Genomic DNA, 26,002 nt, shown 5'->3' with positions numbered 1-26,002 from the left:
AACAACTGAACTATTCTTGATCGCTAAAACAAAGTAGTTGTGGGAAATATAAGACATGAAACTGCTACAGGAAAATACCAAAACAAGAGAAAACGCCACCAAAATAGGAGCGCAAGACAAGAACTAAAACACTACACAAACAGCAAAAAAAACTCAAAATAAGTCATGGCATGATGTGACAGGTGGTGACAGTACACCTACTTTGAGACAAAAGCTATAGTGATGCATGGTTGGTTATGCTTTAAAGTCATATCCAACAATTGCGACAATGACTTTTAACTGTCAACTGAGTTTATGATTTCTTCTGGTGGTGTGCCTCCGGATTTTTTCAACCCAAAAAATGTGCCTTGGCTCAAAAAAGGTTGAAAAACACTGCCATGGTGCATTAACTGGAGGTGTGTAGTTTAATGTCTATCTGCTGTTTTAACTACGACGACATGCAGGGAACACTGCAACCCACTAAAAGACCGGCGTTTCTCACAGCCAATCAGATAGCAGAAATCCCCAACTAACTCCGCCTTCTTTCAGAAGTGTCCAATCCTCGGCAAGGAGGGAAACTTCCGTCCCTGACACTCACAGCACGGTCCATTGTACGACGCTTCGGCGAAATTACCGATTGTTTAGACTTAATCTGTTTAAAACTACACATGTGGGGTTTTTTTTAAAGTTGCTTTATCGCGTTTTGCATCCAGCCAGTAGCCGTTCGGCGTCGCTGCCATATCCAACAAAGCTGTTCAAACAAGGGGTTGTCGGTAGCTTGGCGTATCCACCTTGCGTTTATGCTAGCCAGCTAGCACACGTTAGCTAGCCTTCAAAAATCCAATGGGCACCAGCAGAACCATGTTTTTAACGTCGACTCGGTTCGGAAGAAGTCCGCTTTAAACATCTAGAAGGTTCTCAACCTTCCAAGGAGAAGTCTTTTTTTTAAATTAATTTAACTGGTTGTTTTACCGCCTGGGGTAAAGTCTCCCCCCCCCAAGGATGAATGGTTTCAGCACCGAGGAGGACAGCCATGACGGCCCGCCCGCTCCTCCCTTCTACGGCCAGAGCTGCTGCCTGATCGAGGACGGAGAGCGCTGCGGCCGGTCGGCTGGAAACGCCTCCTTCAGCAAGAGGATCCAGAAGAGCATTTCCCAGAAGAAGCTCAAGCTCGACATCGATAAGAGCGTGAGTGACTTTTTCTTCTCGAACTTTCTCGCTGCGAGAGCCATGTCACTCCCCCGGCTGACAGCTAATGCTAACCTAGCTCGGTTGCGGTTTAAAGCCTCACAAGTTACCGTGTTGCGTTCCGATATTCTGTGTATGTTTTAGGCTCGCATGTTTGCTTTCATTTTTTTCTTCTTCACGTATTAAGCTCTCGCATTTCCCCCAAGTTAAAGAGTTTTAGACGCTATGCTAGAGTTAGCCGCGTTAGCACTCGCATGGGACAACCCTGTGTGATTTTAATTAAGGATGAGTTGGCAGCTGGGCACCCCGGCTTTTACCAACACTAAAATATAATTTTAAAGAAAAAAGTAATTTAAAACATTTATACGCACGTACAACACTTACGACCTTCAGTGTATCAGTATGTGTAGTTAATTTATGGAATGAATTCCATCCAGCCATCTTCTTCCGCTTATCCGAGGTCGGGGCGCGGGGGCAGCAGCCTAAGCAGGGAAGCCCGGACTTTCCTCTCCCCAGCCACTTCGTTCAGCTCTTCTTCTAGCCGGTAGACATAGTCCAGGGGTCGGCAACCCAAAATGTTGAAAGCCATATCGGCGAGGGCGGACCTACGTCACTTTCGCCTGCCAATCCCCTAGCAACGCAGTCGCCTTATTGAATTCGTTGAAAACAAACCAGCTCACAGCGAACACAGCATTGACAGAAAAGGCATTTAACGAGGTTTCACGGCATTTTAAACTGTTCTAAATGGCGTATGATTATGTAAATAGTCTTTCAAGTGAGGCTAGGTTAAGATACGAGTTAAAATGTTCTGTAGTTGGATTAAACGACTGCCCTTACCGCCTTCCAGCAGATGCGTGGACTGATAATCCTACACAATGGCCGGACATGGAATTTGGAAATCTTTATGTCTACCTCACAAGCGCACCAGGTCGGTTGTTAGCTTCGGTTGTTATATAACGAATAAATCACATAGAAATTGTTAAATCACCCAAGGTATGTTGATAAATGATAATAAGGATGACACGGTGGCTACCAGTATCTGTATATTTATTATATCTGTAGAGAGCTCATTCAAATTCAGTTCAGTATTATGATTTATTATTTGCTGAATTACTGGAAATAGCCTTTATACCGTATGTTATTGTTGTGCAACAACAACAACTTCAGCTGTCGAACGTTATTCAGTAAAAATTCAACGGGTTCAACATTAGCATGGACGGTATAGCCAAGTTGTGGTTAAGAAGGTGGATTTTTGTTCCTTATATTTACCAGAAACGAAGTGATCCGAACACACGACCCGGGATTTTGGGGGACTCCAGTGAGAACCGTCCTCGTTTTCCCGGTGTAAAGCTGCGAGCCATTTGTCTCGTCTCTGTGGGCTTTTAGCGCGCTTTGGCAGAACAAAATACGACCTTTGTTTTCCCTGTTTCCAGTTGTGGTTTGCACAACCAAAAACAACACAGTTTTTTGGCATTTTGGAGGCAGAATGACGGGTTTAATCAGCGCAGGTCGACAGGTTAAAGAGTAATGGCGACGGTTTGTTTTCAACGCCAGTACCCGTATGTAGCTCAGTTGCCCGGATGTCGGCCCTGCCCTATTGGACCAAAAATACAAAAACACATTTGTCTGGAGCCGCAAAAAATTAAAAGCCATATTACATACAGATAGTGTGTAATGAGATATACATTGAATTAAGAGGACTTAAAGGAAACTAAATGACCTCAAAAGTAGCTACAAATGAGGCATAATGATGCAATATGTACATATTGCCAGCCTAAATAGCATGTTAGCATCGATTAGCTTGCAGTCATGCAGTGACCAAATATGTCTGATTAGCACTCTACACATGTCAATAACATCGACAAAACTCACCTTTGTGCATTCATGCACAAAGTTAAAAGTTTGGTGGACAACATGAGACAGAAAAAGGATAAAACACGTCATAGGAAGTCGGAGAAAGTTATATATGTAAACAAACTAAGGTGAGTTCAAGGACCGCCAAAATTAGTAGGACAAAACGGCGCTCGCCAAATACTCGAATCAGTGAAGCATGTTTAATATAAACAGTGTGATTTATAACAATTAGGGAGGTTTGTGTCATGTTTGTCCTCCTACAGAAAACATACTAAAACAAAAAATATTTTTTCCCCCCTCATCTTTTTCCATTTTTCATACATTTTTGAAAAAGCTTCAGAGAGCCACTATGGCGGCGCTAAAGAGCCGCGGGTTGCCGACCCCTGACACAGTCTTTCCAACGTGTCCTGGGTATTCCCCGTGGCCTCCTACCGGTCGGACGTGCCCTAAACACCTCCCTAGGGAGGCGTTCGGGTAGCGTCCTGACCAGATGCCCGAACCACCTCACCTGGCTCCTCTCGATGTGGATGAGCAGCGGCTTTACTTTAAGCTCCTCCCGGATGGCAGAGCTTCTCACCCCATCTCTAAGGGAGAGCCCTGACACCCGGCGGAGGAAACTCATTTTGGCTGCTTGTACCCGTGATCTTGTCCTTTCGGTCATAACCCAAAGCTTATGACCATAGGTGAGGATGGGAACATTGATTGACCGGTAAATTGAGAGCTTTGCTTTCTTCACCACAACGGATCGATACAGCGTCCGCATTACTGAAGACGTCGCACCGATCCGCCTGTCGATCTCACGATCCACTCTTCCCTCACTCGTGAACAAGACTCAGAGGTACTTAAATTCCTCCACTAGGGGCAGGGTCTCCTTCGCAAAGAAATCAAAACAATGTACTGTCTAATATGATCCACTTCAAGAAAACTCTTCAAACTTAAAGTGTTTACAAAGTACAAAGAAGAAGAACCATGATAAACATTTGGAATTTATCTCATCCATCCATTCATTTTCAAGATAATCTTACTCATCTCACTATATGAAATGTAACTTACTTCACCGAGTATTATTTATTTATTTATTTTTATTGTTATTACTTATGGAGTATATTGTGAATAAATTCAATGTTTCAATCATCAATCAATGTTTATTTATATAGCCCTAAATCACAAGTGTCTCAAAGGGCTGCACAAGCCACAACGACATTCTCTGTACAAAACCCACATAAGGGCAAGGAAAACCTCACCCCAGTGGGACGTCGATGTGAATGACTATGAGAAACCTTGGAGAGGACCGCATATGTGGGTAATCCCCCCCCCCCCCCACCCCCCCCCCCCCCACCTCTAGGGGAGACCGAAAGCAATGGATGTCGAGTGGGTCTGACATTATATTGTGAAAGTACAGTCCATAGTGGATCTAACATAATAGTGAGAGTCCAGTCCATAGTGGGGCCAGCAGGAAACCATCCCGAGCGGAGACGGGTCAGCAGCGCAGAGATGTTCCCAACCGATGCACAGGCGAGCGGTCCACCCCGGGTCCCGACTCTGGACAGCCAGCACTTCATCCATGGCCACCGGACCTGTGCCCCCCCCCTCCACAAGGGAGACGGGGGCAGAGGAGAAAGAAAAGAAACGGCAGATCAACTAGTCTAAAAAGGGGGTCTATTTAAAGGCTAGAGTATACAAATGAGTTTTAAGATGGGACTTAAATGCTTCTACTGAGGTAGCATCTCTAACTGTTACCGGGAGGGCATTCCATAGTACTGGAGCCCGAATAGAAAACGCTCTATAGCCCGCAGACTTTTTTTGGGCTCTGGGATTCACTAATAAGCCGGAGTTCTTTGAACGCAGATTTCTTGCCGGGACATATGGTACAATACAATCGGCAAGATAGGCTGGAGCTAGACCGTGTAGTATTTTATTCGTAAGTAGTAAAACCTTAAAGTCACATCTTAAGTGCACAGGAAGCCAGTGCAGGTGAGCCAGTATAGGCGTAATATGATCAAATTTTCTTGTTCTTGTCAAAAGTCTATCAGCCGCATTTTGTACCAACTGTAATCTTTTAATGCTAGACATAGGGAGACCCGAAAATAATACGTTACAGTAATCGAGACGAGACGTAACGAACGCATGAATAATGATCTCAGCGTCGCTATTTGACAAAATGGAATGGATTTTAGCGATATTACTTAGACTTCCTTTTTATTGTCATTCAAATTTGAACTTTACAGGACAGATAAGAACTAAATTTCATTACATAAGCTCATGGTAGTGCAGGATAAAAAAAGCAATAAGGTGCATATATAAATAAATAAATATATATGAACAATATATAATATGTATATAAAATAAATAAATATATATATATATATATATTAATAAATAAATAGATTACTGTACAGATAAATATATTGCACTTTTTCACATGCGTCCACGTTTATGGATGTATGTTATATTGTCTTTTTTATTCCAGCGAGTTAATCCATTTTGGGGGGAGTTGAGGGGATAATTTATTTTAATTATGATGCGTTCAAGAGTCTTACGGCCTGATGGAAGAAGCTGTTACAGAACCTGGAGGTTCTGCTTCGGAGGCTGCGGAACCTCTTTCTAGAGTCCAGCAGTGAAAACAGTCCTTGGTGGGGGTGGGAGGAGTCTTTGCAGATTTTCTGAGCCCTGGTCAGGCAGCGGCTTTTTGCGATCTCCTGGATAGGAGGAAGAGGAAATGAAAGAAGGCCGTTTTAGTAACACTCTTAATGTGTGACTCAAACGAGAGAGTTGGGTCAAAGATAATACCCAGATTCTTTACCGAGTCGCCTTGTGTAATTGTTTGGTTGTCTTCTTCCGCTTATCCGAGGTCGGGTCGTGGGGGCAGCAGCCTAAGCAGGGAAGCTCGGACTTTCCTCTCCCCAGCCACTTCGTCCAGCTCTTCCCGGGGGATCCTGAGGCATTCCCAGGCTAGCCGGGAGACATGGTCTACCCAACGTGTCCTGGATCTTCCCAGTGGCGTCCTACCGGTCGGACGTGCCCTAAACACCTCCCTTAAGAGGCGTTCGGGTGGCATCTTGACCAGATGCCCGAACCACCTCACCTGGCTCCTCTCGATGTGGATGAGCAGCAGCTTTACTTTAAGCTCCTCCCGGATGGCAGAGCTTCTCACCTTATCTCTAAGGGAGAGCCCCGCCACGCGGCGGAGGAAACTCATTTCGGCCGCTTGTACCCGTGATCTTGTCCTTTCGGTCATAACCCAAAGCTTATGACCATAGGTGAGGATGGGAACATTGATTGATCGGTAAATTGAGAGCTTTGCTTTCTTCACCACAACGGATCGATACAGCGTCCCCATTACTGAAGACGTCGCACCGATCCGCCTGTCGATCTCACGATCCACTCTTCCCTCACTCGTGAACAAGACTCCGAGGTACTTAAACTCCTCCACTAGGGGCAGGGTCTCCTTCGCAAAGAAATCAAAACAATGTACTAATATGATCCACTTCAAGAAACTCTTCAAACTTAAAGTGTTTACAAAGTACAAAGAAGAAGAACCATGATAAACATTCTGAATTTATCTCATCCATCCATTCATTTTCAAGATAATCTTACTCATCTCACTATATGAAATATAACTTACTTCACCGAGTATTATTTATTTATTTATTTTTATTATTACTTATGAAGTATATTGTGAATAAATTGAGAACAGGAAGTGAACAAACGTTTTAGCAACTGCTATGTAAAGGAAAAGGGGGTAGGATTAAATAAGCTCTGCTTCTTCCTACTCCTTTTTGAACATGTTGAAAAGAAAAACTGGAAATTGTGAAGTATAATGTTGTATGCATGCATGTTCGAAATAAACTCAACTCAACACTAACTTGACATTTACAAAATTTTTGCTGTCTTAAGCAAACTTGAAGTGTTTTTTTTTTTTGCTGCACAGCGTTTTAAAAGTACATTTTCATCATTACGCGAACTGTATTTTAACTATTGCCAACAACATAAGTTTGGTAACGTAACTATGATAGTCTTGCAATATTTTTAGTAGCGACATTCTTGTGTGTTTATAGAATAATACTTAATTTTTTTTCTTCAGGGGAATAAATATGCAAATGAAAAACAAGATGACAGTTTAGGGAGAAATCACAACAAACTTGCAGCACAAATCCATCATAAAGTTAGCTCTAGGAAGAAGGGTCCAATATGACATACTTTGGTTTAGGTTGGCAAAGGTTTCAAACTTTGAAAGGAAAATGACATCAAGATAGACCTTAATGCAAATGAGAAGGTTTTCACTTTGGGTACATGGCCGTTGCTGAGATGGCACATTGTGGCAACTGGAGCTGCTTCGTAGCAAAGTGAAATAAATATGGAGAAAATGACGAGTTCATCTTTATTCATTGTTGTGCTTTAGCCTGTGTCATTTCCTTCTTAACACCAATTTAAATGCGGGCAATGTCAATCAATCAAAGTTTATTCATATGGCCCTAAATCACAAGTGTCTCAAAGGGCTGCACAAGCCACAACGACATCCTCGGCTCAGATCCCACATCAGGGCAAGAAAAAACTCAATGAGACATGAGAAATGAGAAACCTTAGAGGGGACCGTCGCCGCTGTCCTCTTAATATTTGCACATTTTGTAGATCTCTGTCCACGGGTATATCTGGTTACGTATAGCTGACAACGCTCCAGACAATGGCGTGCGTCTTGTTTACGTCCGGGTTCGGCTGCAATCTTTTCTGTAATCAGTCTTTTCGGTGGTCGTGTTTTCGGTACATCACTTGTCAATAGTGCGCAAATAATAGGCTATATATTTATCAATTCATACTGTCACGACCGGCTGGTGGTCATGTTTAATGTTCGTGTTGTTTGGATTTGATTCCAGTTTTTTTAACAAGTAACCTGGCATGCAAGTAACTTTTCCAATATTTTATTTTTGCAAGTCAATATTGTCAGGTATTGTTTCTATATGAAGAGTTGTCCTCTGTATGTAGAAACAAGTACAAAGTTACTGTAAACATACATTGGGGAGGTTCAGAACATGTGTGAACACACGTATGTGCTCTGTAGTTCAGGGTCACATTTGTGCTGCTTTTCCCAAAATTCGCCGACTTTCAAAGACTCAACCGAGAGTCTCTCTGCAGACCAGATGCTTTCCAGACCTGCTAACTTTGAAGAACATGAGCTCCATCAGCCATGTTGGAAAAATAACATGCACATACAAGTTTGCAGGAGGACAGTGTTACAGGAACATTCTAGTAGGTATTTAGCTTAAGCACGTGTATACACATAAAACCATGACTTCAGACACTTGAGCTTGTTGGCTAAATCCACTGTATTACAACTCTTGCTTTAAGTGTGCATGGTAATGTTTCAGCGCTGCTGCAGTCTGAGTACATCTACAGTGTTAAATGTGTGGATTAGTCATCCAAAAAGCTGGTAGCATTCATGTGAACTTCACTTGAACAGATTTTTTCTTTGTATTTTTGTAGGTGCGTCATTTGTATATCTGCGATTTTCACAAGAACTTCATCCAAAGTGTGCGTAATAAAAGGAAGAGGAAGACAAGTGATGATGGAGGGGAGTCCCCGGATCATGACGTGGAGGTGCCGGAGGTAATCTATCAAATGTTGTGTTAAGCCACTTTTCTTACCAATAGGAACATTTTGGAGATTTGCTTGCCGTATTTTTCGGACCGTAGGGTGCACCGTTTTATAAGGCACATTAAAGGTTTTTTTTTTTTTTTTTTTTTTTTTTTTTTTTTCTACATTTAAAAACACTTCCTTGTGGTCTACATCAGTGGTCCCCAACCTTTTTGTAGCTGCGGACCGGTCAACGCTTGAAAATTTGTCCCACGGACGGGGGGGGGGGTTTATGTTTGTTTGTTTTTTTGTTTGTTTTATTGTTTTTTTGTCATAAAGAAATACAATCATGTGTGCTTACGGACTGTATCCCTGCAGACTGTATTGATCTACATTGATATATTATGTATATATTGTGTTTTTTATGTTGATTTAATTAAAAAAAAAAAATATATATATATATATATATATATATATTATTTTTTTATTTTTTTATTTTTTTTACATTTCTTGTGCGGCCCAGTACCAATCGGGCCCGGTGGTTGGGGACCACTGGTCTACATAACATGTAATGGTGGTTCTTTGGTCAAAATGTTGCATAAATTGTTTTACAGACCTTCTTCAAGTCGATTTCTGACTGTCTCCTCAGGATGCGCCGTTTTGTGAGCACTCTTATTTACGTTGCTCCACTTTGACAGCGTGTTTTCCTCGTCATCTATGCTTCTTTGTATTATAAATGTCAACAGTGGAGGATAAATGCCCCACAACAAGAGCATAGAGAAAAAGGAGCTAATTGACTATGGCGCGGGCTACAATTGCACATTTTCGGGACTTATGCAGATCCCAAATACAGCAGATACCAAGAGGTAAGAAAAGTTGGTTTTGCATAGTAGGTTGAAACAAAACGCCAGATAATGTCTCCTAATAGATGCCATTGTGGGGTCCTTATACACACTCAATAATACTGGTATGTTGAAGCACAGCGCGTCTGACTACATTTGCCGTAATGCGCCGACAATCCATCAAGTGGTTCAGCTTTGTAGCTTACCAAAGTCATACTAAAACATTTTGACAGATTTTTGATTGCTCTGTGTAATGTTCTATGTTCTCAATTAAACATCAAAGTTTTGGGCTTGCTTGTTAACCTGTACTTGCCCAAGTCATTTATTGAACAGGCATCAGCTCGCAGTCCACACGTATCTGAGTTGTGTTTAAAGAGAGTATGGCCAACTAAAAAACAGGCGCCATGACTTCTACCAAGGACGTGTGCGGCTGTGCCCGGATGCATGCAATTGTTGTCGTTTTGACCTTAGTTTTTTCTGACGAAATAAACCAAAAATAATATGTTTATATATTAGGGCTGCAACGATTAGTCGACTTTGTCGACAATAAAATTTGTTGACAATGGTTGTGACGTCATTACTCGTGTTTTTCTAGGCGAAAGTGGGTCACTCGCTAAAACATCGCCAGTGATGAGTAAGCACAACCAGATTTAATCCGTGCATTAGGCGCACCGGGGTTTAAGGCGCACTGATGATTTTTTTAGAAAATGAAATGATTTTAAGTGCACCTTTTATAGTCCGAAAAATACGGTACTTGGCTATGGTACGCTTGTACTACCTGGCTGACTACTTTACTTGCTTTTGTGCCATCAACAGAAATATCCTAAACAGTGTTATAGCATGGATCGATTACTTAGAACTAACAGACTGACTCCTTATGTCTTTCCAGGTGGACCTGTTCCAGCTGCAGGTGAACACGTTACGGCGCTACAAGCGACACTTTAAGCTGCAGACCAGGCCCGGCCTCAACAAGGCCCAGCTGGCTGAGGTAACGACACACCCCTTCTGCGCTAGTGGTGCATCTTTTAATTTTGTTAGCAACTAAAGGGTACGGCTTATACTGCTTGATTACATGTAGCCCAGTACTTTCAAGTTTTTCCCACAAGGCTCCAATCTATATGTGGCGGGGGTGTCATCGTCTTATCAACATAGTTAGTTTTGACGTATTTACATATAATTGACTTTGTAGAGAAAAGGGATAACATTCTGGGAAACAGGGAGTGAATAAAAACATGAAAAGCACAACAAATATGTTTTAAAACTACAGCTTAACTTTCTTCTGTCACTTGTCTTTTTTTTATGTCATAAAAATGCATTTAAATGGGCGAGGGGCTCTCTTGTTGATAAGAGCGATACAGGCGTTTACTGTATGTCAGAGTTTCGGTTGGAACCACCATTTTTTCATGTTTGTCTTTGTTTCATTGATATGGTTTTCGTCAAGCATTAGGATTTCAGTTTGGTCAGCGATCTTTGAGCGAATCACAGTTGTATGGGCTATTAAAAGCAGAAGTGAAACCGATTCATAACTATCTCCGACGCTGCCACAGCTTATGAAATCTACCAAATGGAAAACAAACTGCTGTGTTCTATAACTTGAACACGCGTTCATACCTTTGCCACCATAAACCAGTTATATCCCAGGAGACATCTCACCTTTTTCATTGTGGATGGTTATCGTTTCTATTTTATACTGATACTGATGCCAAATGAGTACTTTTGAAACGGTGCCGGTGCATAAACTGCATTAGAACCGTTACTTAAAAATTGGAAAACATACAAATTTTGTTTAAAAACAATACCTTTTTATATTTACTGAATTTTGTGACATGCAAGTTGAACAGACAAGTCAATACTTTGATAATACAAATAAAATGATTACTGAGTAATGAATTTCAAAAGTATAAATTTAAATCCAGAACAATTTGTTGCAGAGAATGTGCAAAAAAAACACTATCTTCTTTTGTTGCAAATTTCTTGGTAAAAAATTCCAAGGTTCACGAAGGCACCGCTATGACCGTTATTGGTGCAGAACAAGCAAAGGTTGTGTCTGGCAAACACAATGGCGAAATATGTTTGCGCTGTTCGACTTAAAGACTACTGTTGCCGTGTTGAATATGGCAATAACATTTTAAAAGCGCGTCAAATAGGGCTTGAAAATGTGTCGTAGTAACGCAATGCATTGTGGGTTTCGCAGGCCTTTGAGTGGCTTATTTACACAGCTAAATGCAAGACTCTGTGCTTAAGTTTTGTTCTTTTTTTTTAACTAGTTCAAAACATGGTGTGAGCGTGCAGCGTCATTAACTGCCACAATCGTCATGATCGCTTCAGGACAAAAAAACGATTTGGTGTGTTCTTTCTCATTTTCAGTGTGAAAACACACCCAAGGAATTAATAAATAGATAGCGCATGGCCTCGATAGCAGCCGCAAGAAAATCAGATATCACTATTAACGCCATCACCTGGTACATGTTGGTGTCTTCACAGCATTTTCAGACTGGTTAGTTTGAATCAAAGCATGTTCTATTCAGTTACACATGCAGCTGAGATAGGCTCCAGCACCCCTGTGACCCCAAATGGAAGAAGCGGTAGAAGATGGATGGATGGATGTAGCAATTAATGGGCTGTTAGCATTAGTCAAGCTAGTGGCGGTTTACAAACATACGGTATTTTGGGAAAAAATGCTGTGTTTACTTTTAGTCATGGGTAAGCACAAAAATTAATATTATTTTTGGAGAAGTAGCACAGTGATCAAATTATTTAAAAGTAATAATGAGCTTGTTTTTTTCAGGGAAACCCGCTCATGAAATTAGGTTGGGCACCCTCACTTCATCTTGGACACTTAAGAGATGAAAGCCGTAGATTACACACAATTTGAACGGAGGACAATTAGTCTTAGCAGACTTGGCATTCTGAAATTCTTCACCAGTATAAAAACTGACTCCGTTGACAAGATATATACACGTTTGTCTTCGACAATGGCGGTAGCTTCCTTAAACCTCTTGTCAATTGGTCGTGCTCATATAGATCAATTCCACCAATTTTACTTATTTTTTTGAGGTAGCGAGCCTTTGGAATAGGATACAATTTGTTTCGGTACTGTCTCTTGATTTATTTTTCGTAAGATCTATTTTAATCCAGCTTGTTGCTCTTTCTCCCATTACGGCGGGTACAATACAGCCTTGTAAATAAAAGCTTTAGCCAACAAAAATGGCTACCGCGGCCCTACAACGCATTACGAAAACACGTGACCTTTCGAGCCCTGTAGAGATCCTCGTTCGGAACGCTACATTACTTAGAGGACATGAGTTACACTATTTCAAACTATTAATGCAGGTGGATGAGTGCATTCATTTAGCAACAAAATTAAGCACCGATAACTTCTTTTTCGGTCTGGTTACTAGTGTTTATGTCCGCTTTTGGGACATTTTTGGTTACATGGTTAATATCACTAGATGCTCAGAAAGCTGCGGTCTAGAGATTTAAAAGTCATTGGTTTGAATGTTGATGCTACTGTAGTTTTATTGTATATTTACCGTATTTTCCTGACAATAGAGGACACTGGAATCTAAGCCGCACCCACTAAATTTTAGAAGAAAAAAATATTTCCGTATATTAGCTAGGGCTGCAACTAACGATTAATTTGATAATCGATTAATCTGTCGATTATTACTTCGATTAATGATCGGATAAAGGAGACAAACTACATTTCTATCCTTTCCAGTATTTTATTGGAAAAAAAAAACAGCATACTGGCACCATACTTATTTTGATTATAGTTTCTCAGCTGTTTGTACATGTTGCCGTTTATAAATAAATGTTTATTAAAAAAAATAATAATAATAAATAAATTGCCTCTGCGCCTAGCATAGATCCAACGAATCGATGACTAAATTAATCGGCAACTATTATTTAATCGATTTAAAGCGATTAGTTGTTGCAGCCCTAATATTAGCCGCACCGGACTGTAAGCCCAGATATATACGTTGTAAAATTAGTTATTTACACTGAAAGATTCTGTAAATGTGTATACCTTAATTGTTTCCAAACTGGGCCTGTAACGCGGCAGTAAAAGGGCTTATCAAACAAAACGGAAGTCATCTTGGACCCACTAGCTGCGGAAGCTAGCTCTCCAATCAGCTAAACAGACTCAATAACTCCACGATGGCGTTCTGGTGAGTTTACTGAGAAGTTTGTAAAACTGAAACAATACAAAAAGAATGCCATTGTAAGTTAATAATACTAACACAGACAATCTTATACGTGTTGGCTTATTAGCTAATGCTAGTGTTATTACATTATGATAGCACTTACAAATATGCATGAAGACACTTCTACAGACATCACACATAGGACGGTTTAGTAAGTATAAACAGTTTTAGTTATACTTTATCTTATCTTAGAGTGATAAATGAAGAATCCATAGGATTAAAAACACTGGATGGCTAAAAGACTGAAAGACACGCCGGTTGGAGGTGGGAAAATAAAGCAAGCACCTGCAGTGAGCTAATTTGTCCAAAAGATGGCATCATGCTACAAACAATAGTTTTTGCTTGTTTGTTGTTTTTTTTAAATAAAAGTGTTTTTATTACTGCGAAGAACATAACCGCTTCATCTTACCGGTATATGCCGCAGGGTTCAAAGTTTAGAAAAAAAAGTAGCGGTTTATAGTCCGGAATTTACAAAAGTTTTAATTTAGCATTAATGCTAATTGATGTCATAAAGAACCACAATAAACAGGGTTTTCCTTTTGAATCCTGGCAACACAGTCATATTATTGGACGTTTTGCCATGTTGACATTGACCTCATTATAGGTGTTCCCCGATTGTCAACTGTAGACTTGCTGTCCTCATTTGCTTTGACATATGCAGTGTTGCAGCTCCGACTCGGCCATAATTGCTCACTGAGATATTGTTGGACTAATTTGCCAAATCGACAGGTGGACTTTATGCAGCTGCGCCCAGACATTCTTATGAAAACCTCCTGTATGCGACACGGGAGTCGCGTGGGGGCGTCCGATGTGCGCTAAGCATTAATGCAAGTAAAGCTTTTCTCCAGACTCTATAAGTCCTAATGAGACCCCCACGTAATTAATAAAGTGGCGGTCAACAGCCGACAACCAGTCACAGCTGTCCCAGTGTCCCTGTCCCGTTCGGAAAGCACGGTTTTCTTTCAACTACTTTGTCCGCTAAGCTTTGGCGATTACTTGCTGGCTGTTGAGCAAATATTAGAAACACCTGAACTCCAAACAGCCAATAACCTAAACATGTATCTAAGTGATTTATTTGAACAGCATGCCCACAATCCCATGTTCCCATTGAACAGGCTGCCATCTTCATAGAGCTGCACAATTAATCGAATTTTAATCGTGATCACGCTGCATATCGATTCAAGCACTTTCATAACAAACAGTCAGCCAACCACCAGGGGGCGACCAAAAGACCGTGAACTCATGTTCAGTGGGAGTGAATGAGAACGGAGGGTGATTGACAGTCGCAGTTGATCAGCTGGTTGCCTGTAGTTCCCAAAATATTAGGAAAAATAGATACATTATTACATCGGTGCCTTCCACTCCCGTAGAGTGACCCACAGGGTGCTAACAGGTACGCATTTTCAATCAATCAATCAATCAATCTTTATTTATATAGCCCTAAATCACAAGTGTCTCAAAGGGCTGCACAAGCCACAATTTTAACACCGAAACACACCCGCACGCCTCACCACTCTCTAGACACTCAACTGCTCGTTCAAACCCGGAAATGCTCATTCGCGTATAAAACAACAAACGCTACAACAACTTGCACGGCAAAGCTGCGTTGGTGTGCACATTTAAACTAAGTATTGAGTTGCGGAGAGAGGTTTTGCATTAAAAACACTTCCCTTCTTTCCTCAACCGCCATCGTTTGCCCATGACGTAAAGCCAATAATCTGAGTTATGGTTTCTCAGAGAACGAGCCGCGCGATAGCGAGGGTGCCCAAAAGTACAGACTACCGTAACATCAACCGTGCACTGAGCCATTCACCTCTCAACGAAACGCATAATGGATGTAATAACGTTTTATTTGGCAAAAACATGCCCTATAGCAGTGGTTCTCAAATGGGGGTACGCGTACCTCTGGGGGTACTTGAAGGTATGCCAAGGGGTATGTGAGATTTTTTTTAAATGTCTGTCAAAAAGAACTGTGAAAAGAAATGCAACAATGCAATATTCAGTGTTGACAGCTAGATTTTTTGTGGACATGTTCCATAAATATTGATGTTAAAGATTTCTTTTTTTGTGAAGAAATGTTTAGAATTAAGTTCATGAATCCAGATGGATCTCTATTACAATCCCCAAAGAGGGCATTTTAAGTTGATGATTACTTTTATGTGTAGAAATCTTTATTTATAATTGAATGACTTGTTTATTTTTCAACAAGTTTTTAGTTATTTTTATATCTTTTTTTCCAAATAGTTCAAGAAAGACCACAACAAACAAGCAATATTTTGCACTGTTATACAATTTAATAAATCAGAAACTGATGACATAGTGCTGTATTTTACTTCTTTATCTCTTTTTTTCAACCAAAAATGCTTTGCTCTTATTAGGGGGTACTTGAATTAAAAAAAAATGTTCCCAGGAAAAAGGTTGAGAACCACTGCCCTATAAATTGGTTGCATATGACATCACATCCGCTTTTCTTCTTCGCGTTTCAATTGACATGATGGTCAAGCAGATTGAGCGTAGCATTAAAACAAGTGAGCGTGAGTGTAGAGTTTGAGCAGAAAATGCTGTATTACTGTTCTGATCTTGAGTGTTCCAGTTGTTCAAATAGAGAGACATGAAAGAGAGTTCATATAGTCCCAAAATAAGTGGTTCATAAAGGTTATAAAGTCAGAGAAAAAGCTAAAAGTGCCTCGAAGGAAATGTTTCTTAAAAATATCACTTTTATCATCTTGTGGAACACAATCGGACCGCTTGTGTCTGCAGCGATCACTTTGTAAAATGTTTGTTTGAACATTTGATTTGTTTGAGAAACTTTCTGTGATGCAATCGAGTTTATTCCCTACTATATTAGTAGTGTTTGATAGCAGAACTAAACCTAAAGAAAGGACAATAGATCACATTAGTTTGTGTTCTTTTGTGGTTGCTATGCCTAAATGTAATTACGAAGACCTGCTTGTGCAAATAAATTAACGTTGTGGTAAGTCCTGGTAATAATTACTGTGATTGTTGGTCCAATCCACCATATTTTCATTGTCCATTTTCATAACAGAAACTATAAGCTTAGTTGTTGTTGTGCAGGAAAGCCAAGTGCTTTATTCGATACCCTTAATGCTTAATTTGTGGACCCCTCAGATGTAAAGACATGATGTGCCTCTAATATTTTAGACTCAGACTTTTCTTTTCTTAGTGTCAAATGAAGTGAGGTCATATCGAGCAATAACGTCTTGGTGATGATGAATGGTTTAAATCTTTTGAAAAAATATGTTTCTTAAGAGTGTAAAGATCCACTGCATCCTATTTTGAATATTTGTTTCATGATCGCTTCTTTTTGATTGAATTATTTATTTCAAACCTGCACAGTACAATAACACACTTTTTTTTCTTTTCTTTTTTACACTTTGGCAGGGACATTTATGCAAGGCTTGAAAAGGGGTTGGATGAAGCAGATGCTTATAATATCCCAACCCCTCTCACTCATTCCACATTTAACATAAACAATATAATTCAAGAACAATACTATACAAACAAAAACAAGAAAAGCTCCTGTACACTAACAATACAATAGTACCACTGTTACTATGAGACCAGACAAGCTTATATATTTGCCTCTAAACTTTTTAAAATATATCTGATTCTGCACTGATTTCGGTAAATTTACAGTAGCCTAATGGGGCTCTAGACCATCGCCTGAAACCCGGAGGCGCCCGAATGTGCCTCTAGGTCACGTGATTGCAACCCACCTATATTTACTGTGAGCAGTACTCTTGTAATCCTTGTAGTAATGTGCTTTGTTCGCATCATCCTATTCCTTCACTTGCTTGCACTTTATGATCGCACTGTGCAATGGCATATTTATTTTTAGTTATCCATCCATCCATCCATCTTCTTCCGCTTATCCGAGGTCGGGTCGCGGGGGCAGCAGCCTAAGCAGGGAAGCCCAGACTTCCCTCTCCCCAGCCACTTCGTCCAGCTCTTCCTGTGGGACCCCGAGGCGTTCCCAGGCCAGCCGAGAGACATAGTCTTCCCAACGTGTCCTGGGTCTTCCCCGCGGCCTCCTACCGGTCGGACGTGCCCTAAACACCTCCCTAGGGAGGCGTTCGGGTGGCATCCTAACCAGATGCCCGAACCACCTCATCTGGCTCCTCTCGATGTGGAGGAGCAGCGGCTTTACTTTGAGCTCCTCCCGGATGGCAGAGCTTCTCACCCTATCTCTAAGGGAGAGCCCCGCCACCCGGCGGAGGAAACTCATTTCGGCCGCTTGTACCCGTGATCTTGTCCTTTCGGTCATAACCCAAAGCTCATGACCATAGGTGAGGATGGGAACGTAGATCGACCGGTAAATTGAGAGCTTTGCCTTCCGGCTCAGCTCCTTCTTCACCACAACGGATCGATACAGCGTCCGCATTACTGAAGACGCCGCACCGATCCGCCTGTCGATCTCACGATCCACTCTTCCCTCACTCGTGAACAAGACTCCGAGGTACTTGAACTCCTCCACTTGGGGCAAGATCTCCTCCCCAACCCGGAGATGGCACTCCACCCTTTTCCGGGCGAGTTAGTTAGTCTTTTGTAAATTGTATTTTATAACCGATGCTTTTTTTATTTTACTTTTGAAATGAAATTTCACATACTTTTTGTTCAAAACAGAAAGTGTTATAAAAATGTTTTACACAACATACTAAATAATCCTTATCAATAATCGTGATTTCAAAATTAATTAAAAAAAATAATCTACCGCCCGAATGCAGCTGAGATAGGCTCCAGCACCCTCCGCCCCCCCAAAAGGGACAAGCGGTAGAAAATAGATGGATGGAATCGTGATTATTATTTTTGGCCCGACATCACCATCTAAAAACAAAACTAAATAGTGAGCGCTCTTTGCTTTCAGCATGTCTTTGAAGATCAACCTTTCACCTTTCAACCCGTCTTCCCTGCAGACGGTGAGTCGGCACTTCAGGAATATTCCGGTGAACGAGAAGGAAACGCTCACCTACTTTATTTACATGGTGAAGAGCAGCAAGAGCCGCTTGGACCAGAAAGGAGACGGTGGCAAACCTCTGGACTAAAAAAAAACAAACAAACAAACCCACAAACAAAACTGCAAAAGTTTGCAACACCCCATAGCCCCACATCTCCGAGCAAACCAAAGACTCTTTGGTCTCCTTGGAGGACTTTTACCAGATAGTCACCAACGCTCCACGGACGTCCTTGTCTTGGCGACTGTGCACCGGGACTCACTTCGCCACACAGACTTGATCACACTGTACCATAGAAGAGCTGCCTTAAGAGTCAACCCCCTTGATGTCCCTTTTGCTGTCCACAGAAAAATGTGGAAGACTTCTCCAAACAAACTCGTGGAGGATCAGATCAATGAGTTGCCTACATGTAGCACCCAAGGACCAGATACCAGCCACGTACTTTCGACTACACAAAAACGCAGATTCAAATTAAGTATAACAAATCAGGTGAATGTTTTCTTCACCGCAGGATTTATTTTTTTTTTAGCTCTTGAAGCAACAACCTTGATGTAAATTAATCCAACCGATCCAATAAACATTTTTGCCAACAGAGGGCGCCACAAGCGACGCGATTGTCATCGTCAGATGTCCATTTCCATTTCCACAAACTCTTTGCAGGTGTTGGGAGATGCTTTTATTTTATTCCCTCTTTAAAAGAACATTTTTCTTTTGATTTAGTTAAAAAAAAAAAAAAAAAGGTTTCTTTTAAAAGCGAGCGATAAGCGGGCCCATTTTACCTTGACATCCAACATGATGTAAGTATTTAAAATGTCACTGCACTGCTGTAGCAGCCTCAAGTTGCAACTCCCACTTGTGTGTTTTGATGGCGGTGACTGCATGATTTCTACACACTTAATATCATTGGTTTATTTGGCATTTATTTTATTGTGCATCATTTTATATTTCAATGCGTCCACCTCACGGATTTTTTTTTCTCCTCCCCCCCTTATTCATATGTTCAGTTTTTGCTCGTAGGTTTGTTAGCGTCACATAGGTAACACCCTTTTTTTTTTTAATTCACATGTAGGTTCTAACGGTTGTATTAGAAATTACATATATTTAAATATGGCTGCTTATTGCTCCTAATATTAATAATAATAAATGTACAGGCCTAACCTTTTGTCTGTCTTTTTTGTGCCTAAAATGTAATCTGTTATATTTTTCTTTACCATACACTCCAGTTACTTTGTACACGCGCTATCAAAACATTACTCTCTTTGCCCAGCAGAGGGTGCTATAACTCGGAGGTTTACCGGACTGACGTTTATTTAAATAACTGCTTACTCAGATATATTTTCTTACAAGCCTATAACAAAATATTTTAATTTAGCACTGTTTTTAATTGCAGTGCTAAATACTAATCGCCACTAGAGGTCAGCACACATGTTCGACCTGACAAATGCATTATAAAAATTAATTTTAAAATGGAATATTTGGACATCATTTCAAAGTATACTTAAAAAAGAGATGGTTTGAAAATGAAGTTTATACATTTTAATTCTAAATTTAGTAGTTTTATGCAAATCACTTTTTTTGTTTGTTTTTTTAAAAAAAACATAGTTGTGTGAATCACATTCAAATTATATTTCACCACACATATTTATATATCATAAACCAACTAATCAGCAATGGTGTATCGATATTCTTTTTTTTATCCCCAAAATATTGACATCTGAAACGTTCCGAGTTTCACAACAAGACACTTAAACACAACCTTGGTGCCTTAAAATAATTCATTTATTTACGGACCTCTATATAATAGCTTCACATCTAATGTACATTTCATCCACATTTAACATAATAAACCATTTAATCAAATGTTTTTGTTTCTGCGTTTGCCCTTTTTGGAGTGAAAGGCTGCTGTGCGTCAAGTGGGACATTCTCATGTGTCTATTCAGGATATAAGCTTTGAGGTAGATTGAGTCAACAACAAAGAACATATAATTACACATATTTAACATTTGTTCAGCCACTAAAAATATATGATTATGCCTCAATATGACTTCACACAAAAAGTCAGTGTTTATTATGGCCAATTAAATTACTGCTATTTGGTTAATGAACTTTGACCCAGATTTGCCATAATATATTTTGCATTTACCTTTAAAATCAATAACCAGTCATTCCTGACTTATGAAACAAAGTTTTCGTTCCAACACAAATTTTGTAACCATTGGATAATTAAAAAAAATCAAGAAAAGCTTCAAATTATTTTGCAAAAAATACAGTAAAATGTGATGCAGCATTAACAAAAATGCAAAAGCAACAACAAACAAAATCTGCACCTGGAAAAAAATAATTTAAATTTCTCATTTTACAACATATACTGATGCACTTCCACGCCACTTTATTCCATAATTTAAGCTTAGTGTCAAATATAGTTTTTGCAATGGATGTTTGCGACACCAAGACGACAACATGGAGGGGATAAATATTATACATTTAATAAACACCAGAAGAAGAGGGAAAAAGTCTTTTGTCTTTACTTTTTTCTGCGGGATCCAACAGATGATGCGTTCACGTACAGTCAAGTGGTTTTGTCTGTTTTTTTACGTTATTGGTTGAGCTCCAGAGCCCAAACCTGCTGTGGCCACCCGGTCCTGCCCTTTACCTTCTTCTCGGCACCGAAGGAGTCCTGTGGGCCTTCATTCTGTGGAAAAGACCAAAAACCACAATTATAGTCCCACGTGATTTTTTTTTTTTACTGACAAAATAAACTATTTTTTACCTGCACGGCCGCAAACGTTCTATCAAATGTCATATGCAACAAATTAATTTTATTTTACATAAATGTATTTATTTTACAATTGCATTATGTTATTAGTTTAGCGACGTCGGAATAGGGGGGAAAAGTAAATAACATGCAGGAAAATATCAAATTTATAAGACTACTTTTGATTAAAAACTCATTTTGACATCTTTCTGGAAATTGGTGTTTTTTTTTGTTTTTTTTTAAATGAAACATCACAAATTTAATTTTTTTTCTCCAAACAATTAAACTGCTGCCTGTTTAAGCACACATGCTGTAAATATATACTACAAATCAAAATAAAGTTTACTAAAAAATAAAACAACATCCACAGTTTTATTAGTTTCCATTAATGCATTGCAGTCTGAATTGGAATTTTCTAGCAACGGTCAATTTAAATAATCTTGTTGAAGACTTGCTGAAAAATGTTTGGAACATTTTATCAAGTTCTTTATAAATTTCCTAATAATTAAGGAATACATCTGCTAATTATAGAACACGTCATTTGTAACACGGAACTTCCTTTAAAAATCTGCTAATTTAAAGACCACTACCATGTAATACCAGACGTCCTTAATACATCTGTTATTATAGAACACCTCAATTCTAACGCCAGACTTCCTTGAAAAATCTGCTAATTTAAGGAACACTACCATGTTATACCAGACGTCCTTTATAATTCTGCTAATTAATGAACACCGTCAATTGTAATGCCAGACTCCCTTTAAAACTCTGCTAATTTAAGGACCACTACCATGTAATACCAGACGTCCTTAATACATCTGCTATTATAGAACACCTACAATTGTAATGCCAGACTTCCTTTAAAAATCTGCTAATTTAAGGAACACTACCATGTAATACCAGACGTCCTTTATAATTCTGCTAATTAATGAACACCGTCAATTGTAATGCCAGATTTCCTATAAAAATCTGCTAATTTAAAGACCACTACCATGTAATAAGAGACGTCCTTAATAAACCTGCTAATTAATGAACACCGTCAATTGTAATGCCAGACTTCCTTTAAAAATCTGCTAATTTAAGGAACACTACCATGTAATACCAGACGTCCTTAATACATTTGCTATTATAGAACACCGTCAATTCTAACGCCAGACTTCCTTTAAAAATCTTTTAATTTAAGGATCACCATGTAATACCAGACGTCCTTTATAATTCTGCTAATTAATGAACACCGTCAATTGTAATGTCAGATTTCCTTTAAAAATCTGCTAATTTAAGGATCACTACCATGTAATACCAGACGTCCTTAATACATCTGCTATTATAGAACACCTACAATTGTAATGCCAGACTTCCTTTAAAAATCTGCTAATTTAAGGATCACTACCATGTAATACCAGACGTCCTTTATAATTCTGCTAATTAATGAACACCTACAATTGTAATGCCAGACTTCCTTTAAAAATCTGCTAATTTAAGGATCACTACCATGTAATACCAGACGTCCTTTATAATTCTGCTAATTAATGAACACTGTCAATTGTAATGCCAGATTTCCTTTAAAAATCTGCTAATTTAAAGACCACTACCATGTAATACCAGACGTCCTTAATACATCTGTTATTATAGAACACCTACAATTGTAATGCCAGACTTCCTTTAAAAATCTGCTAATTTAAGGATCACTACCATGTAATACCAGACGTCCTTTATAATTCTGCTAATTAATGAACACTGTCAATTGTAATGCCAGATTTCCTTTAAAAATCTGCTAATTTAAGGAACCCTCACTTAAAAAGCTATTAATCGAAATAACAGTGTTTTTTTTTTTTTAAACATGTGGATCTTGCAAACGTCCAAACTTACCATCTCTCTCTTCCTTTTCAGATCCCGGTTCTCAAATTTCTTAATTTCGGCCTTAAAGCCCTCAGTCTCTCCAGAGTCCTTGGCCAGGACGTCCATCAGGTAGGCGATGTAACTTGTGGCCAAGCGTAACGTTTTTATTTTGGACAGTTTGGTGTCCGCCGGTACGTTGGGGATACACTCCCGCAGCTCGGCGAACGCCGTGTTGATGCTCTCCGTCCTCCGGCGCTCCTTCTTGGGCCCCGACGCTCGCCGCTTCGCCATCCCCGCCTGGAGGCCCTCCAAGCGGGCATCGTGCGCCGCGGCCGGCGCCAGCTCCCCGGCCGCGTAGGGAGCCTGGATCTGGAAGTCCGGCGGCACCTCGCCGTGGTTGAGCACCCAGCTCTGGAAGTAAGGCGCGTCCTGGTGGCAGCGCTGCACGAACGGGAAGGGTTCGTGCATGAGGTGGTGGTGGTGCTGGTAGCCCCCGATCAGGTTCATGTCGGCCGGGCTGATGCTGCTGCTGCTCTCCGTGGGTGTCGCTGGGTGGAGGACGCACGGCCAGCGCAAGTCATTCACCACTCACTCAGGTATTTATCCAACTTTAATACCCTTTTTACATCTCTAATTTGAAAACACACGCAAACCAAAAGTTCATAAATCCCCTCAAAAATCTCGCTTGAGCTCCACTTTTTCTTGGCGATCCTGCAGCGATTAGCCCGAGAAATTTGACCCCGGTGAAGGTGCGAGGGGCCCCCAGGTTTATATCATGTGCGCGTCAGCCTGGTGCGGAGGCAACCAATGGGGAGAGAGAGAGTGCGCCTTTGGGGTGGGAGGAGTCGCGTATTGGGACCCAAGTGGAAGCTGCAGCGTGGAGGCCGGGCGCGTGGATGTCCTCTCTGGCTTTTACGCACACAAAAAAATGCACCTTGCTTTTGACATTAGACTTTTGATAAAAATCTGAAGAAAAAATTATTTAGGACTTTTTTTTTGGCAGACTTTATGTTTGATTCGTGTGGTTATTCCATCAATATTGGTCATAATAATCAATTATTCTACAAAATAGGGACCACTTTTGTCCAACTAAACTACTTGAAGAAAACACGGATTATGTGCTACTATAGTGTAAAATCTAATAATAGTTCATGTTAATAATCAAGTCAATACATTTTTGGAATATGCAAAGGGCTGAACATGGCACCTGTGTGAAGGTCAGCACTTAAAATGGGTTAGGGTAAAATGTATTTTTGTATAACGCTTTTCTACCTTCAAGGTACTCAAAGCGCTTTGACACTATTTCCACATTCACACACTGATGGCGGGAGCTGGCATGCAAGGCCCTAACCACCACCCATCAGGAGCAAGGGTGAAATGTCTTGCTCAAGGACACAACGGACATGACTAGGTTGGTAGAAGCTGGGGATCGAACCAGGAACCCTCAGGTTGCTGGCACTGCCACTCTCCCAACAGCGCGACGCCAGCCCTTTTTTTTTAGACTTTAGATTTTATCCCTATGGTTATTCCATCAATATTGGTCATAATAATCAATTATTACACAAAATAGGGACCACTTTTGTTATAGTGTAATATCTAAAAAATTGTTCATGTTAATAATCAAGTCATTACATTTTTGGAATATGCAAAGGGCTTAACATGGCACCTGCGTGCAGGTCAGCCCTTCCCTTCCTGTAGGTTATGGAAAGTGTCGAAATATGTTTACATACACAACAAACAACCAACAACATTATAATTGATTTATGCACGGCAGCATAAATTAATTTCTACATAAAAATATACATCATAATTAATATACATTGTAATAATTATGAAGTGGACTTGTTGCCCTTTGATTCAAAAGTTACACTTTTAACACCAATAATATCAATATATAATACTATTTAGACCAGGGTCTCGTAACTACGGCCCACGGGCCGGATCGGGCCCGCCGGTGTCCAAAATCCGGCCCGTGGGAAACCAAGTTTCCATCCATCCATTTTCTACCGCTTGTCCCTTTTGGGGTCGTGGGGGGTGCTGAGGCCTATTTTAGCTGCATTCGGGCGGTATAGGCGGGGGACACCCTGGACAAGTCACCGCCTCATCCCAGGGCCAAAGACTGTAATTTATGCATGTTTTAAATAAAAGTAACCTCAATAGATTTTTACGACCTTTCAAAATCGTATTTAAGACCTTTTATGAGATTTTAGGATCATTTTAGACATTTTAAGGCCTTAAATTCAAATTATTAGATTTAAGACTTATTTTTAGACTTTTTAAGACCCCTCGGATACCCTGAGGCAGCGAAAGTAAAACTTGAATTTTTTTTAAGAAATACACACTATCATTATATAGCATTGACTCAATATAAGATGCAAAAAGTAAACACTGCCGACTAGCGGCCAAAATAAAGAACTGCGTGGGGAAGGAGTTCAATAAAAGCACATTTACAGTATTACACATACCTAAGTAAAAAAATAAAAATAATAATAAATTTGTATTTTTTTCTGTCCTTTCTAATCCATTATATATATATATATGGCCACATTTTTGGGGACCCCTGATTTAGAAAAACTTAAGACTTAGACAAGGGCAGCACGGTGCAAGAGGAGTTAGTGCGTCTGCCTCACAATACGAAGGTCCTGAGTAGTCGTGAGTTCAATCCCGGCCTCTGGATCTTTCTGTGTGGAGTTTGCATGTTCTCCCCGTGACTGCGTGGGTTCCCTCCGGGTACTCCGGCTTCCTCCCACCTCCAAAGACATGCACCTGGGGATAGGTTGATTGGCAACACTA

General features: G+C 40.2%; 2 protein-coding genes across 2 annotated transcripts in view; one reads left to right on the top strand and one right to left on the bottom strand.

The window, feature by feature from the left end:
• The first annotated feature begins 523 nt into the window (after positions 1-523).
• sap30l (sap30-like) lies at positions 524-19,772 on the top strand. The gene is made up of 4 exons (XM_061962693.2): positions 524-1,167; positions 8,503-8,625; positions 10,324-10,422; positions 18,577-19,772. The coding sequence occupies exons 1-4, from the start codon at positions 982-984 to the stop codon at positions 18,703-18,705; spliced, it is 537 nt and encodes a 178-aa protein (XP_061818677.1). The 5' UTR covers positions 524-981; the 3' UTR covers positions 18,706-19,772.
• Positions 19,773-20,384: 612 nt separating this feature from the next.
• The window catches only part of LOC133607755 (heart- and neural crest derivatives-expressed protein 1-like), a 21,663-nt gene continuing 16,045 nt past the window's right edge, over positions 20,385-26,002 (bottom strand). Inside the window, exons 2-3 of the mRNA XM_061962692.2 lie at positions 23,240-23,757; positions 20,385-21,307 (exon numbers count right to left, since the gene is read on the bottom strand). Coding sequence (XP_061818676.2) covers positions 21,212-21,307; positions 23,240-23,757 — 614 coding nt within the window. The 3' untranslated portion in view covers positions 20,385-21,211. The remainder of the gene's footprint in view (positions 21,308-23,239; positions 23,758-26,002) is intronic.

The sequence above is a fragment of the Nerophis lumbriciformis genome, linkage group LG09, assembly GCF_033978685.3.
Source record: "Nerophis lumbriciformis linkage group LG09, RoL_Nlum_v2.1, whole genome shotgun sequence".
Lineage (NCBI taxonomy): Eukaryota > Metazoa > Chordata > Actinopteri > Syngnathiformes > Syngnathidae > Nerophis > Nerophis lumbriciformis.
The sequence above is the reverse complement of the archived record's forward strand: the minus strand, read 5'-3'. Positions and strand labels throughout refer to the sequence as shown.